The 13,363-nt window shown below is 35.8% G+C and overlaps 1 protein-coding gene across 4 annotated transcripts in view; it reads left to right on the forward strand.

Annotated features, from left to right (window-relative positions):
• SKAP1 (src kinase associated phosphoprotein 1) overlaps positions 1-13,363 on the forward strand; it is a 313,962-nt gene that overhangs the window by 71,293 nt on the left and 229,306 nt on the right. For all 4 annotated transcript variants that reach the window (XM_039476898.2, XM_039476899.2, XM_039476900.2 and 1 more), the window contains exon 3: positions 4-29. In XM_039476898.2, the coding sequence (XP_039332832.1) occupies positions 4-29 (26 nt within the window). The remainder of the gene's footprint in view (positions 1-3; positions 30-13,363) is intronic.

The following is a 13,363-nucleotide window of genomic DNA, read 5'->3' on the forward strand; positions in this document are numbered from 1 at the left end:
CAGGTACTATTGGGATTTTCAACTCCAAGGTGAGTCCTCTTTGACCACGTATGGTTTTATGCTAAAATTGTGTAAATGGGATTGTTTACGTCTATCTCTTCTCTACAAACTTCTCCACAGAATGGCATTAGCCATTTCCAAGGAAAGTTAGTGGACTGTTTAATTAACCTTCACCCTGCTGTGCCCCCCTGCCCTGCTTTTTAGCAATGAGAGGCTCTGTGCTTCTACCTTCTGAGTGGATTTTTGTTATATTATTTTATAAAATCAAAGCTATAATATGCTTTTATTCCTTGAGCTTTGTTAGGTGCAAACAGGATCCAGTGGCATTCAAATAAAATGGTAGCTGAGTCCATAATAAAAACCTTGGGACGGTTCCAACTCAGCTAATCCTTCATTTGCTCCAGAAATAAATTCCAGTATGTTACCTCCTTGATCACAGTGCCCTTCCACACAGCCTGCCTGTCTGGCAGCAGAGAAATGTCAGAAATGGAGCAGTGTTGAAATTCCCACTAGAACAGTGTTATCACATTTTAATATGAGCCTCGCTGCAGCCTCAGTGCTTCTAATTGCTTTCAAACCATTGTTTTCCTGCTTTTGCTTGATGAACCCAGCATCTGGCATGATTCTAAAAAGTACTACAGACAGCTGTGTACAAAATTAAAAAAAAAAAAAAGCCAGGATTAAAACATTTTTAAAAGGTTCAGAATTGAATTTTTTTTTAATTCAAACAGTTTGAGGGGATGTCTTTTAAAGTATTTGCCTTCCTTCTTTTTTGTACTCTGCTTGAGAATGTCAGAAACATCAACCTGAATATTAATTATTTTAATTTATTATAAATGGAGGGGCTTTATTTTCCCAGAGAATCACAGAGTTTTAGATCAAACTTACAAATAGCTTTATAAACTATTTTGCTCTATAACTTTCTTAACCAATTGTAAACTTTTAAAGTACTTTTTATTCTCTCAATGTTGTCACTGTATCCAACCTCGGTCAGTGAACAGTAATATTTTAAATAAATTAAGATTGTGAGTGATTATAATAGTTTTATTAAAATTGTTATTTTTCTAGCTCATACTTTTAGTGTATTTCAAGTTTTTATAAAGCTTTCTTTTAAAGCTGTCTTGAATAAATAAAAATATCTTATTTTCAAAGCTTCTTGACTCTTGAAAATTAAAGTCAGAGGACTTATACTGTTTTACATAATGTGATGTGCTGTTACTACATATCTCACTGTTCTAAAGCATTTATAGCTGAAAACATAGATTGAGCAGTAGATAATTTTATGTAATAATTTAGCAGTTTGCTTTGCAAAATGTGAAATACACTATTCAGGGGATGGCCCTGTAGTTCAGGGTTTAACAGATGTTAACCAAAATCCACAGGGGAAAGAACGTGATTGTGAACTGGCAGAAATGAATGGAACTGTGCGGGCAGAATTAATTACCTAAAGGAAAAATAAAGAATTAGTGTCGGGGATGCGGTATAGTAATAGGTTGAGAAGAGAAAATAATTTTGGAGCTTAACACAAGAGACTATATGGGACTAAAAAAGACAAAGGACACAGCTTACCAGATTCTTGTAATGGTGGCACTGTAGTCATCTTTTAACATAAAGCAGCTTCTACACACCCTTTCTCTCTTGGAAAGAGGGCAGAGGCAGAGCAGCCAAGGAGACAAGTGAAAATAGTTTATTTAGAACAGAAAACTGTATTTGCCTCTTGACAATGATTAAATATATGTGGCAGAATCTTTGTGCATTTGGAAGTAAATGTAAGGAAAGGTGAAATAGAAAAACTCATGCTCTAGCTCCCAGTCTCATGCCTTCTCACAGATATTTTTTGAGGGGGCAGTGAGTGGAAGGGTACCTTTTACCTTGCCCTTTTGATCAGACCTTAGCTGATTATGTGCTTCAGAAGCTGGTGGTATGGGTGGGAGCAGTAACTGGTCTAGATAAGGTACAACAGGACAATTTAAGATTGTGAAAAGATTAGAAATAAGTAAGAAAGAGAACAACTAGCAGAATAATCTTAAAAGCCCTGGAAGACTGGGTGGTGTTGGGATGGGAGTGAGAAAGAATAGAAATGGTGGCCCCAAACTTTCTGAGCATTTTTATCTGTGACAGGACCCTGTGTACAAGAAGATGATGGGATGAATTTTATTAACTCTGCATCTGCCTAAATACACACTTGAGTTCTTCAAGATATTTGAACTAAACCAGGTCTGGTGCCTGGAAGGAAAATAGTCTTTAATTATAAAAGATCCACTATTTATAAATCCTTTTAGTAGCACACATTTAAAAAATAGCAGCCTTGGCCAGGCGCGGTGGCTCATGCCTATAATCCTAGCACTTTGGGAGGCAAAGGTGGGTGGATCACCTGAGGTCAGTTTGAGACCAGCCTGACCAACATGGTGAAACCCGTCTTTACTACATACAAAAAATTAGCCAGGCATAGTGGTACATGCCTGTAGTCCCAGCTACTTGGGAGGCTGAGGCAGGAGAATTGCTTGAACCTGGGAGGTGGAGGTTGCAGTGAGCTGAGATTGTGCCTTTGCACTCCAGTCTAGGCAACAAGAGTGAAACTGTCTCAAAAAAAAAAAAAAAAAAAAAAAAAAAATTAGCAGCCTTATCAAGATATAATTCACATACCACAAATTTACCCTTTTAAAGGGTACAGTTAATGGTATTTAGCATAGTATAGTATAGTATAGTATAGTATAGTATAGTACAAGTTGTGCAACCATCACTACTATCTAATATGAGGTTGTTTCATCACCCCAATAAAAAACCCATTATCTCCAGAGGTCAAGAGCCCATACTCTTCATGACTGTTTTTCACTGTTTCATTGCAAGGGATATTGAGAATTAGTAGTAATCTGGAAATAGTGAAAAAAAAGCCAGTAGTTTCTACTTACAATAATGGTATATTAGTGGTAATTCTTTCTCTCACATTTCCACCTAGGTTTTCTTATTGGTCCACTGTCAACTTCCTGAATGATGTTTATTTCAAAAAGGAAATAGGGAAAATAAAACATGATCCAAAGAATATATTACTTTAATGTAGAGGAGACATAAATGGAAGGGCACTTTTAATGAGGTTAAACATAATTGATGAACATGAAAAAGGCTTTTTATTTTTACTTGACAATAAGACATAATATTGCTTTGATAGTTCATGTCCTGCTTACTTAATTTTTTTTTCTACTTAGTTTTTTACTTAAAGTTACAAAGAAAAGCCATTAGAATTTTTGCCATGGAATTTTTATCATTTCAGTAATCAGTATCTAAAAGGTGATATCAATTGGCTGTCTAAACAATGATATCAATGTTGTGCTTAGATTTGATGACAATATTACTTGAAGTTGTTGAGCAAGCTGATTTTCTTCATTTACTTCAGTTTCCCCTTTTATAAAACGAGTTAATGACGGTTTTTTAAATCAAAAATTTGATTACAAGGTATAATGTTTATATTTCAAAATTGATTACTATAAAAAATTCATTGAATTAGATTGAATTTCCCACAATAGGCCCAAAGTCTAAAACAAATGACACAATATTTAAATAAAAATCTAGGAAAAACAATGGGAATATTATATTTAATAAATTTTCTTTTTTGTTCAGTGGTCACTCACATTACATTTGTTATAGTGGTAAACATGGGCCAGTGGAATCTCTTGCCAGCTTAAAGATTCTTTGAGTATCTCTATGGAAAGTGTAAAGGGTTTCTGAGAAGATTATTCAGTATATTTCCATATGAACAAATTCTACTTCGTGAAGCTTAAAAATCTCATTTGAGATGAGATTTGGCAAGCCTACATTCAGGTCATAGTAAATTGATGCCAAATAATATAGCCTGGCAGGCCAGGCACGATGGCTTATGCCTGTGGAGGCTGAGGGCAGGTAGATCACTTGAGCCCAGAAGTTTGAGATCAATCTGGGCAACATGGTGAAACCCTCAGTCTATAAAAAAACAAAATTAGCTGGGCATGGTGGCACAGGCCTGTGGTCCTAGCTGCTTGGAAGGCTGAGGTGGGAGGATCACCTGAGCCCAGCAGATTGAGACTGCAGTGAGCCAAGATTGCGCCACTGCACTTCAGCCTAGGAGACAGAGCAAGACCCTGTCTCAAAACACACAAACAAGCAAACAAATAAAAATATAGCCTGGCAAAAACAAATAGCGTTAAGTGAGTAAGGAAATTGTAAAGCCGTGTTAATGATAAATTTAAGAGATTTAAGAGGTTTACCAACGAATGTATGGACTTTATGTGCATTTTGAGTCAAGCAAACTATACAAAAAATGACAACTCTGAGAGAATTAGAAATTTGAACACTGGTCATTTTATGTTATTAGAAAACTACCTTTTTTTTTTCAGTGTGGCAGTGGTATTATGGTTAATTTTTTTAAAGAGTTCTTTATTTTAGAGAGAGGCATACTGTGATATTTAAAGATATAATGTCTGACAAATAATATGGGAGAGGAGAAAGAAACAGGGTGAGTATAGATAAGACAAGATTGACCATAAATTGACACTTGTTGAAGCTGGGTGATTTATGTATGGGAGTTTATTACACTGTTTTTTCTACTTTTATACATGTTTAAAATTCTCCATGATGCAAAAGTAAAAGCAAAAGAAATCCATGCAGAGATTAAAAATGTAACATTATTCTTTAATCTCTGTTATGAGACCTAGTATATTAATGCATACATTGCTTTATGCATCTGGGCATAAAGTACATAGAATAGTGAACTGATTTTTTAAATGGTACTTCAAATTAATGTTTTATAATGGAAAGAGCCTGAGCTTTGAAATCAGACTTGAATTCGAATCCCTGCTCCTCTACTTCGAAACTTTGTTAGCTACAGCAAATTCCATCACTTCTTGAAGCTTCAGTTTCCTCATGTATAAAATCTCACTAATAATATCTACTTCACAGCTATTATGAATTGTAATGAGTTTTGATGAGACTATAACTCATGAGGAGTGCTTGCCACATTATAGGCACTAACTAAAGTGGTAACAAGTAGTATTATTATGTCTCAAAGTAGGGTGAGGCAAGTACATACATGTATCAAACTTTGATAATAAAAATTTCATATATCTTTTCATAAAATTCATTCATTAATTACAGCTGAACCCTGGTGTAGGGCGATGAAACTCGCCATGTATATATTTGTAAGATTTGTATTTATAGAGAGTATTTTGTTGGTGGCAGCTACTTCAGAGGTTAGATTTACAAGCTTTTTGCTATACAGTGTCTGAGACATGTTGAATGGAAGCAAAAATGTTGCTTAACTTCTTGCCCCTCATGGTCACATACTTTGAGCATGTAGTTACGACAAATACAAGAAGCCAAACATTAAAGTAGCAAAGAAACACCATCTTTACACTTAAAAAAAAAAAAGAGAGGAAGGAAATTTCCTTTGAAGTTGAAGAGAAGTGTTTTTGAATTAATGGAGTGTACAGTGATTTTGCTAAGTTTTATTTATGAAAACACTCTTTGTATTCATGCCAAAAGGTTTTAGCACAGTCATAAGTAGGATTTATACAAAGAAACATAGCCCAAATTTATGACGTGTTTGCAAATGTAAGAAAAAGTCTAAATTTACAATATTTGTAATTTATTGTTAAGTATCTTTCCACCACTATTCCTGGAATGTTGTTATTTTATAAACATAAGCATTGGTTTTGAACCTAGGCTATCTCAACTTATACTACTTTTAAAAAAGAAATCCTCCAGCATGTTTTCCATGTCTTTTAGAGATTTAATAGGGGGGAAATGAACCCAGGCTGAATACTCCTGCCTTTGGCTTTGGCTCAACATTTTAACATCAACAGTCTTGACAGCTGCTTTTGTGGCTTGACTTCCTTCGGGCATTTCCTCCGTTATCTTATTTGCTACATTTTCTACAAATTAATCTGTAGAAAGTGGATATACACACAAACTGTTTTTGAAGTTAATTACTAATTTGATACCTTTTCAAATATTCTGCTTTCTATACATCTACTAGTAGGGGATTTTTTTAGTAAAGTAATGCATTCTTTAAAAGAGGAGAATAATGTGTTTTAAAATTAATGCCGTAGTTGTTTTGCAATGGCTGTCAAAGATTTTTTTTTTTTTTTTTAACAAAAAGACTCACTTTTTTCCTTTTAAAAGTTAACATTTTCTAAGATTTTTATGTCCTTTCTAAAAGTCCTTCCTATTCTGGAGTAGGTGATATTAAGGTATAAGAAAGAAAATAACTAAATTTTATCCAGGTAAAAGAAGTCATTAGAATCAGGTAATGCTGCCCTCTGTATTCCCTACACAATGTATTATATACAAGGATGTTCATTATAGCATTGTTTGGAATAGCAAAGACTACAGACAGCCTAAATGTCTAGTAATAGGGGACTAGTTAAATAAATTATGTTGCATCCATTTAATGGAATGCTATACAGAGTTAAAAGAAAATTATACATGTGTATGTAATATGGAAGGTTCTCCAAGGAGTGTTGTTAAAAAAAGGGTAATTTGAGCAAACCAGTGTATAGTTTGTTTCTGTGTGTGTGTGTGGCACAAGCACACTTGTTTTTATTTGTATATAGAATATTTTTGGAAGGATACATATGAATCTTTTTAACGGTGGTAACCACTGTTGAGGGGGATATTGGTATGAATGAAACAGAGAATCATCTTTGGTACTATTTGAATTTTCACCATGTATGTATATTATTTTTAGTTTTAAAAATTGGTTAAAGTAAAAAATGAGATAAATCTATATTGCTGATATGGAGCAATTGCCAAGATAAATGGTTAGGAAGAAAAGCAGGATACAGAACAGAACAAATGTTACCATTTGTTTAAAAAGATAAAAAAAATGCATACACTACACACACAGAGACCCTTGTTATAGTAGATCGAAAAATTCGTAGAACACCCAAGAAATCTCACAATGGTTGCCTCTGGAGAGAAAGATCAAGAGAAGAGAGGATAGATGAACTTTCATTATATGCCTTCTTGTAACACTTGAAGGTTTTTCTCTGGGCATACTTAACTTTTTTAAAATTTAATAAAGAAGATTTCCAAAATAAACAAACAAACAAAAAGTGGAAGTAAACTGTTTTTCAGTAGAATCATGATTAGCAGTTTCTTATCCATTCAAGTTTTTATCTAGTTACTTATTTAAGCGTTTATTTTATTTTTTGAGACAGAATCTCACTGTGTCACCTAGGCTGGAGTGCAATGGATTGATCTCAACTCACTGCCGTTTCCATCTCCTGGGATCAAGTGATCCTCTGACTTTGGCCTCCATGGTAGCTGGGACTACAGGCATGAGCCACCATGCCCAGCTAATTTTCGTATTTTTTGTAGAGACAGGGTCTTACTATGTTACCAGGCTGATATCAAACTTTTGGGCTCAAGAGATTTGCCCGCCTCAGTCTCCCAAAGTGCTGGGCTTACAGACATAAGCCACTACTCCTGGCCTATTTGTTTTGATATGTGAATTAATGACAAAGGCCCTGTTGATGGTATAAAACAGTAGCATTCTCTATTGTTTAATTCTTTAATGTTTGAGAATGTTGGTATATATATTTATGTATATATATGTGTGAGTTGAGTTTACTTATCACTTAAAGGTGAAACTTTTTTCTTTTTAAAGACAGAGTCTTGCTCTGTCACCCAGGTTAGAGTACAGTGGCATGATCTTAGCTCACTGCAACCCCCACCTTCCAGGTTCAAGCAATTCTTGTGCCTCAACTACCTGAGTAGTTGAGATTACAGGTGCATGCCACCATGCCCAGCTAATTTCTGTATTTTTAATAGAGTTGGGGTTTTTGCCATGTTGGCCAGTCTGGTCTCGTACTCCTGGCCTCAGATAAAAAAGTAAATTTAAAAATAAATAATATGGCCTGGCATGGTGGATCACACCTGTAATCTCAGCACTTTGGGAGGCTGAGGGAGGCTGATTGTTTGAGCCCAGGATTTCGAGACCATCCTGGGCAACATAGGGAGACCTCGTCTCTGCAGAAGATACAAAAATTAGCCAAGCATGGTGTTGTGCACCTGTGGTCCCACCTACTCTGGAGGTTGGGGTGGGAGGATCACTTGAGCCTGAGAGGTCAAGGCTGCAGGGAGCCACAATTACATCACTGCACTCTAGCCTGGGTGACAGAGTTAGAACCTGTCTCAAACTAAATAAATAAATAAATAAAATGATAATTTAAAATTAGTATTATACTCAAGGTGACTGATAATGAATATCTTTTCTTACCCCATCTTAGTCTTTTTAGAAGTTCATAGAACTTTGGATTTTCGTCTTCATGTAGACGTCAAGGAAAATCAAGTAACCGAAAATTAGTGACTGCTTTAAGTTTATTTGATTAGCCCTGGGGACTTTGGTTGAGGAAAAAAACAACTTATAAATGATTTCTCTTAGAAGGTATTATTCCTGGACCAACACAGAAAATTAGGTGAGGAGTACAGTTTCTGAATATAGAATTTTGACATAAGAGTTAGTATTCATCAGGGCCGGGCGCGGTGGCTCAAGCCTGTAATCCCAGCACTTTGGGAGGCCGAGGCGGGTGGATCACGAGGTCGAGAGATTGAGACCATCCTGGTCAACATGGTGAAACCCCGTCTCTACTAAAAATACAAAAAATTAGCTGGGCATGGTGGCATGTGCCTGTAATCCTAGCTACTCAGGAGGCTGAGGCAGGAGAATTGCCTGAACCCAGGAGGCGGAGGTTGCGGTGAGCCGAGATCGCGCTATTGCATTCCAGCCTGGGTAACAAGAACGAAACTCTGTCTCAAAAACAAAACAAAACAAAACAAAACAACAACAACAAAAAAGAGTTAGTGTTCATCAGGACCTGTGCCTCTTAAGAAATTTTCATGTTCTGAACACAAAATATTGAGAGAAAAGTGTAGTTCATTTGAATATAAGCTTTTTTGTTTTTTCTGCTTAAAACTTTTTTGCGAGTAAGTAGGTAAAGCCTTCAGACTTGAAACCCAAATAATTTGCTTAATATTTGGAGGCTAAGTAATATATTGTAATAGGTGAATTATAAAAGAAAGCATTTATTTTTCATTTGACTTCTCATCAACACATGCTTCTTCCAGAAACTTGTTTATGAAGATAGCTAAGTATCACTAACACAGGAAAGGGACTGCTAAGTTATAGGCAAGTGGTTTTATATGACATGTAAAATAAAGCTTCCAGTTTCTGCTGACTCTTGTGAGGCAAATAGTGGAAGAACCAATCTTGTGAACCCTATCGGTCCTTGTCAGCTGATGGAAATTTAACACACATTTGCCATCCTGGAAAAGTTCTTGATCATGATTAATCTCTAAAAAGATATTTTCCTAAACTTAAAAAGTGATACCACTTACCCTTAATATTTATGCACTTTACTTGTGTTAGTAATACCTCAATTAAAAAGTTTTTTTTTTTTTTTTTTTTTTTTTTTTTAAATGAAGAGATACTTGTTCATGTGAAACTTTTTTCCCCTGGGAAAAAAGTTTCACATGAACTGAATTCTTGACAGTGAGAGGTTTTGGCTGTTGATAATGGTGTTACATACATGTTGTCGAATAAATGAGTGAGAATCCCTGTTTGTAGTGTGTGTGGCATGAGGAGGTTGAATCTTGTCACCATTTGCCATTACAGTGTTTGTGGTATTCAAGGTTTATGTTATCACAAAGAAAACTTACCCTTCAGTATGTTAAAAGCTGGCTCACATGTTGAGGCCTACTACTCTTACCCATAATCCATTCTTTACTATGTATTATTTTCTTTTTACTCCTTGGACTTTTGAAAAATGTTTCTTATATCTACCTGTAACCTATAGAACATGTAGGTTCATTATTCTTCTTCCTTTTTTTTTTTTTTTTTTTTTTTTGAGACAGAGTTTTGCTCTTATTGCCCAGGCTGGAATGCAACGAAGCGGTCTCCGCTCACCACAACCTCTGCCTCCTGGGTTGAAATGATTCTCCTGCCTCAGCTTCCTGAGTAGCTGGGATTACAGGCATGTACCGCCATGCCTGGCTATTTATTTCAGTAGCAGGGTTTCTCCATGTTGGTCAGGCTGGTCTCGGACTCCCAACCTCAGGTGATCCACCCACCTAGGCCTTCCAAAGTGTTGGGATTACAGGCGTGAGCCACTGCAACTGGCCAGTCTCATTCTTCTTTAATGGGAGATATTATACTCCAACTAGCCTTATAGTTTCTCTCAAGAAGTTTCTTAAGTAATGTTGATTTACCAGTTGGGGCATAACAGACCATAAAATGCATCAGGATTGTAAATGAGTGCTAAGGTCTACTATAACTTGTTGTTTGGGAGAAAGGAAAGGTGGGACAAGAGAGCAAGATGAACCAAGAGTAATAAAATTGCTACCTATGTGGCATTTTATATTTTTCAAAGGGTTTTCCTGCTGTGAGACTTAAAGCATGATGGTGCCAGAAAGGAAACACATTCTTTAACCAAGCCAGGTCAGTGCTGTATTTAAGTATCCAACAGAATCAAACAAAAGGTGCTGGAAAAAAATTCAGCATATTAATTTCACTGAGCCTAAAGTAGCTGTTCTCAATTTTGCAAGTGTGAAATTCATGCCAAAAAGTGATATTTTTTAAAAAATCACTACACATTACTCAACAATAAATTTCAACTATGAATTGGACCACTTTATTGACCAAATCATTGACCACACTTTGCTTTGTCAGTTCTACTCTTTATGCCTAATGTGAATACTTCTGTTATCACTGATAACAATTTATGAATCTACTTTATTAAAGTTAAAAATACTAATTGATAGCATATACCATAAAGTCAACTCACTGGCTTTTATTCTATATGCTTTGCCTTTGAGTAATGATCATGACTTATTAAACATGCAGATTTTGAGACTGTATAGTTCAGTGGATTAGAACAAGAGCTTAGTAATCAGACAAGGTGGGGTGAAAGCCTGGCCCTGCCACTTATGAGTCACTTTTATGACTTTGGTTAAGTTATTTCATCTTTGTGTCTCAATTTCTTGATCTTCATCTTTGAGATAGTAATACATCTCAGGATTTTTTTGAGGATTAAATGAGATAGTCCACAAATAGCCTTGACCCAGAGCTTGTACTCACTAAGAGTTTAGCTAGCTATTATATAATAATTATTATTAGAGCTAACTTTCTCCTGTATGTCAAAAGATACTGAAAATTCAGTTGGATAGCTTTGTAATAAGAATTAAGGACTGAGAATACAGTGGCCCAAAGAAAACAGAACTTTGAGCCAATAATTCCAGGCTATGATTGCCTGGTTGCTATATGATAAATACATTCATTTTACAATATATTTATCCACATACTACCAAATACCTAGGTTTATATATTTTGAATTCTGTCAGAATCTTATTACTGTTGAAAATATTCCCACTCAGCAGGTTCCATTTTAGTACCAGTTGAACAATACCAGTGGTAGCTGGAATGTGTTAGTGTGAAGCTAGAATGACTGCTGACAGGCTGTAATTTGCTTTATGAAGTGTGAGTTGTCACATATACAATTATCTGGTTTATATTTGTCGCTGCCAGACCTCCAGTTTGTTAACATCCAGGAGTTATACCTTTATGTGAAACCTAAGAAGGGTTAAAACTCCCAGCATTTTCTTAGAGGGTGGGAGAGGAGAAGAAAGGTTCACAAAGTGGCTACATTTTTTTTTTCTCTGTTTTCTTTTTTCTTTTTCTTTTTTGAAGAACTAGGACGATGCTACACACTGCAGCTCACCCTACTGGTCAAAATTTAAAACTGCATTACAAAGGGCCATTTTTTTTGAGGGAAAAAAGACAAAAAATAACTTTTCAATTAGCTCCCACTGACATTTTCCTGTCCAATCCACCACTGACAGAGGTAGTTAATTCTGAGAATATCATAAAGCTATGCTGCCCTTTTGGTTGTTGGATTCACAGGTGTTGTTATAGTGATTGTATTAAGTGTGTCTAATCAATTTGGCTCCATTTGTGATCATTTAGACTATGCTACTCTCCTCAAATGTTATCTCTAAAGGGTCTTTTTTTTTTTTTTTTTTTTTTGAGACAGAGTCTAGCTCTTTTGCCCAGGCTGGAGTGCAGTGGCGTGAACTCAGTTCACTGCAACCTCTGCTTCCCAGGTGCAAGCGATTCTCCTACCTCAGCCTCCTGAGTAGCTGGGATTACAGGCACCCGCCACCGCACCCAGCTAATTTTTGTATGTTTAGTAGAGTCTGGGTTTCACTGTGTTAGCCAGGCTGATCTCGAACTCCTGACCTCGTGGTCCTCCCGCCTCAGCCTCCCAAAGTGCTGAGATTACAAGCATAAGCCACCATGCCAGGCCATCTCTAAAGGTTCTTAAGAAGGCTGTTATTCTTAATATGATCACATAATTAGCAAAGAGCATTCTAAGCTAAAAACTAGTCTTAGGCTCACTTTACTTCTTGTACATTTGAGATCCAATTGGAACAACTTTTTAAAATAATGATAAATGGAAAATTTCTTTACCTGACCTATCATTTATTCTGTAGATTTAATGACATTCTGTACCATTATACTCACTGCCAGGGCCTTGGAGGAGGGGAAAAGGAATATTTATACATTGAGTTATGGATAGACGTAGTAAGGGGGAAAAAAAGGAGATGGGCAGAAAGTCAGACTCTACAGAACGGTGAAGAATTTGAGACCTTCACTGTACATGGATTAATCACAAGAACTAACCACGCAGATCCAAATGGATATTTAGAAATTGCTGAAGCCTCTAAGGTGTTCTCTGGAAAACATAGTACATTTTCTAAAGCATGAGTATGTGCAAACTGGTATGTAATTTATAATGGAAGCATTGACAGAATTTTAGTTTTGGTGCAGCGAATGTGCTAATGTATTTACATGTGAGTAACATTTCGTATATATGGTCACATCTGTACCCAACATATTTATTTAGTTGGTGTTAGATTCAATAACTTAGTTGAGTGGTTATAATAAGGAACAATAAGCTGCAGTTTTGCTAATCTTACTATAGTTCAGCTTTGGGAGCTGCATTACTGTTAAATTGGCCCAGAAAATCTGGCAATATTAATGCTGTCAAGCATGGAAACAAACTGGATTTGGATTAGGGAGCTTTATTTATCGCATTTTAGTAAGAATGTATTAGTTTAAAGAGGGAGCTCTATTTCTCATGGGTTCTTCAATATTAAATAGAATAGGAAGTCGTGTGTTCCCTTCCAACAACAACAATGATAATTTTAAAACTTTCAATTTTAAATGAATCTCAATTTTCTTATATAATCCAAAGTTACTTGGTGAAGTAATGGCAAACCCTGGTTTTTAACCACACCATATAAACAAATGGTTACAGATGTGAATAGAGTCTTA

The sequence above is a fragment of the Saimiri boliviensis genome, chromosome 17 (assembly GCF_048565385.1).
Source record: "Saimiri boliviensis isolate mSaiBol1 chromosome 17, mSaiBol1.pri, whole genome shotgun sequence".
NCBI classification, from domain to species: Eukaryota; Metazoa; Chordata; class Mammalia; order Primates; family Cebidae; genus Saimiri; species Saimiri boliviensis.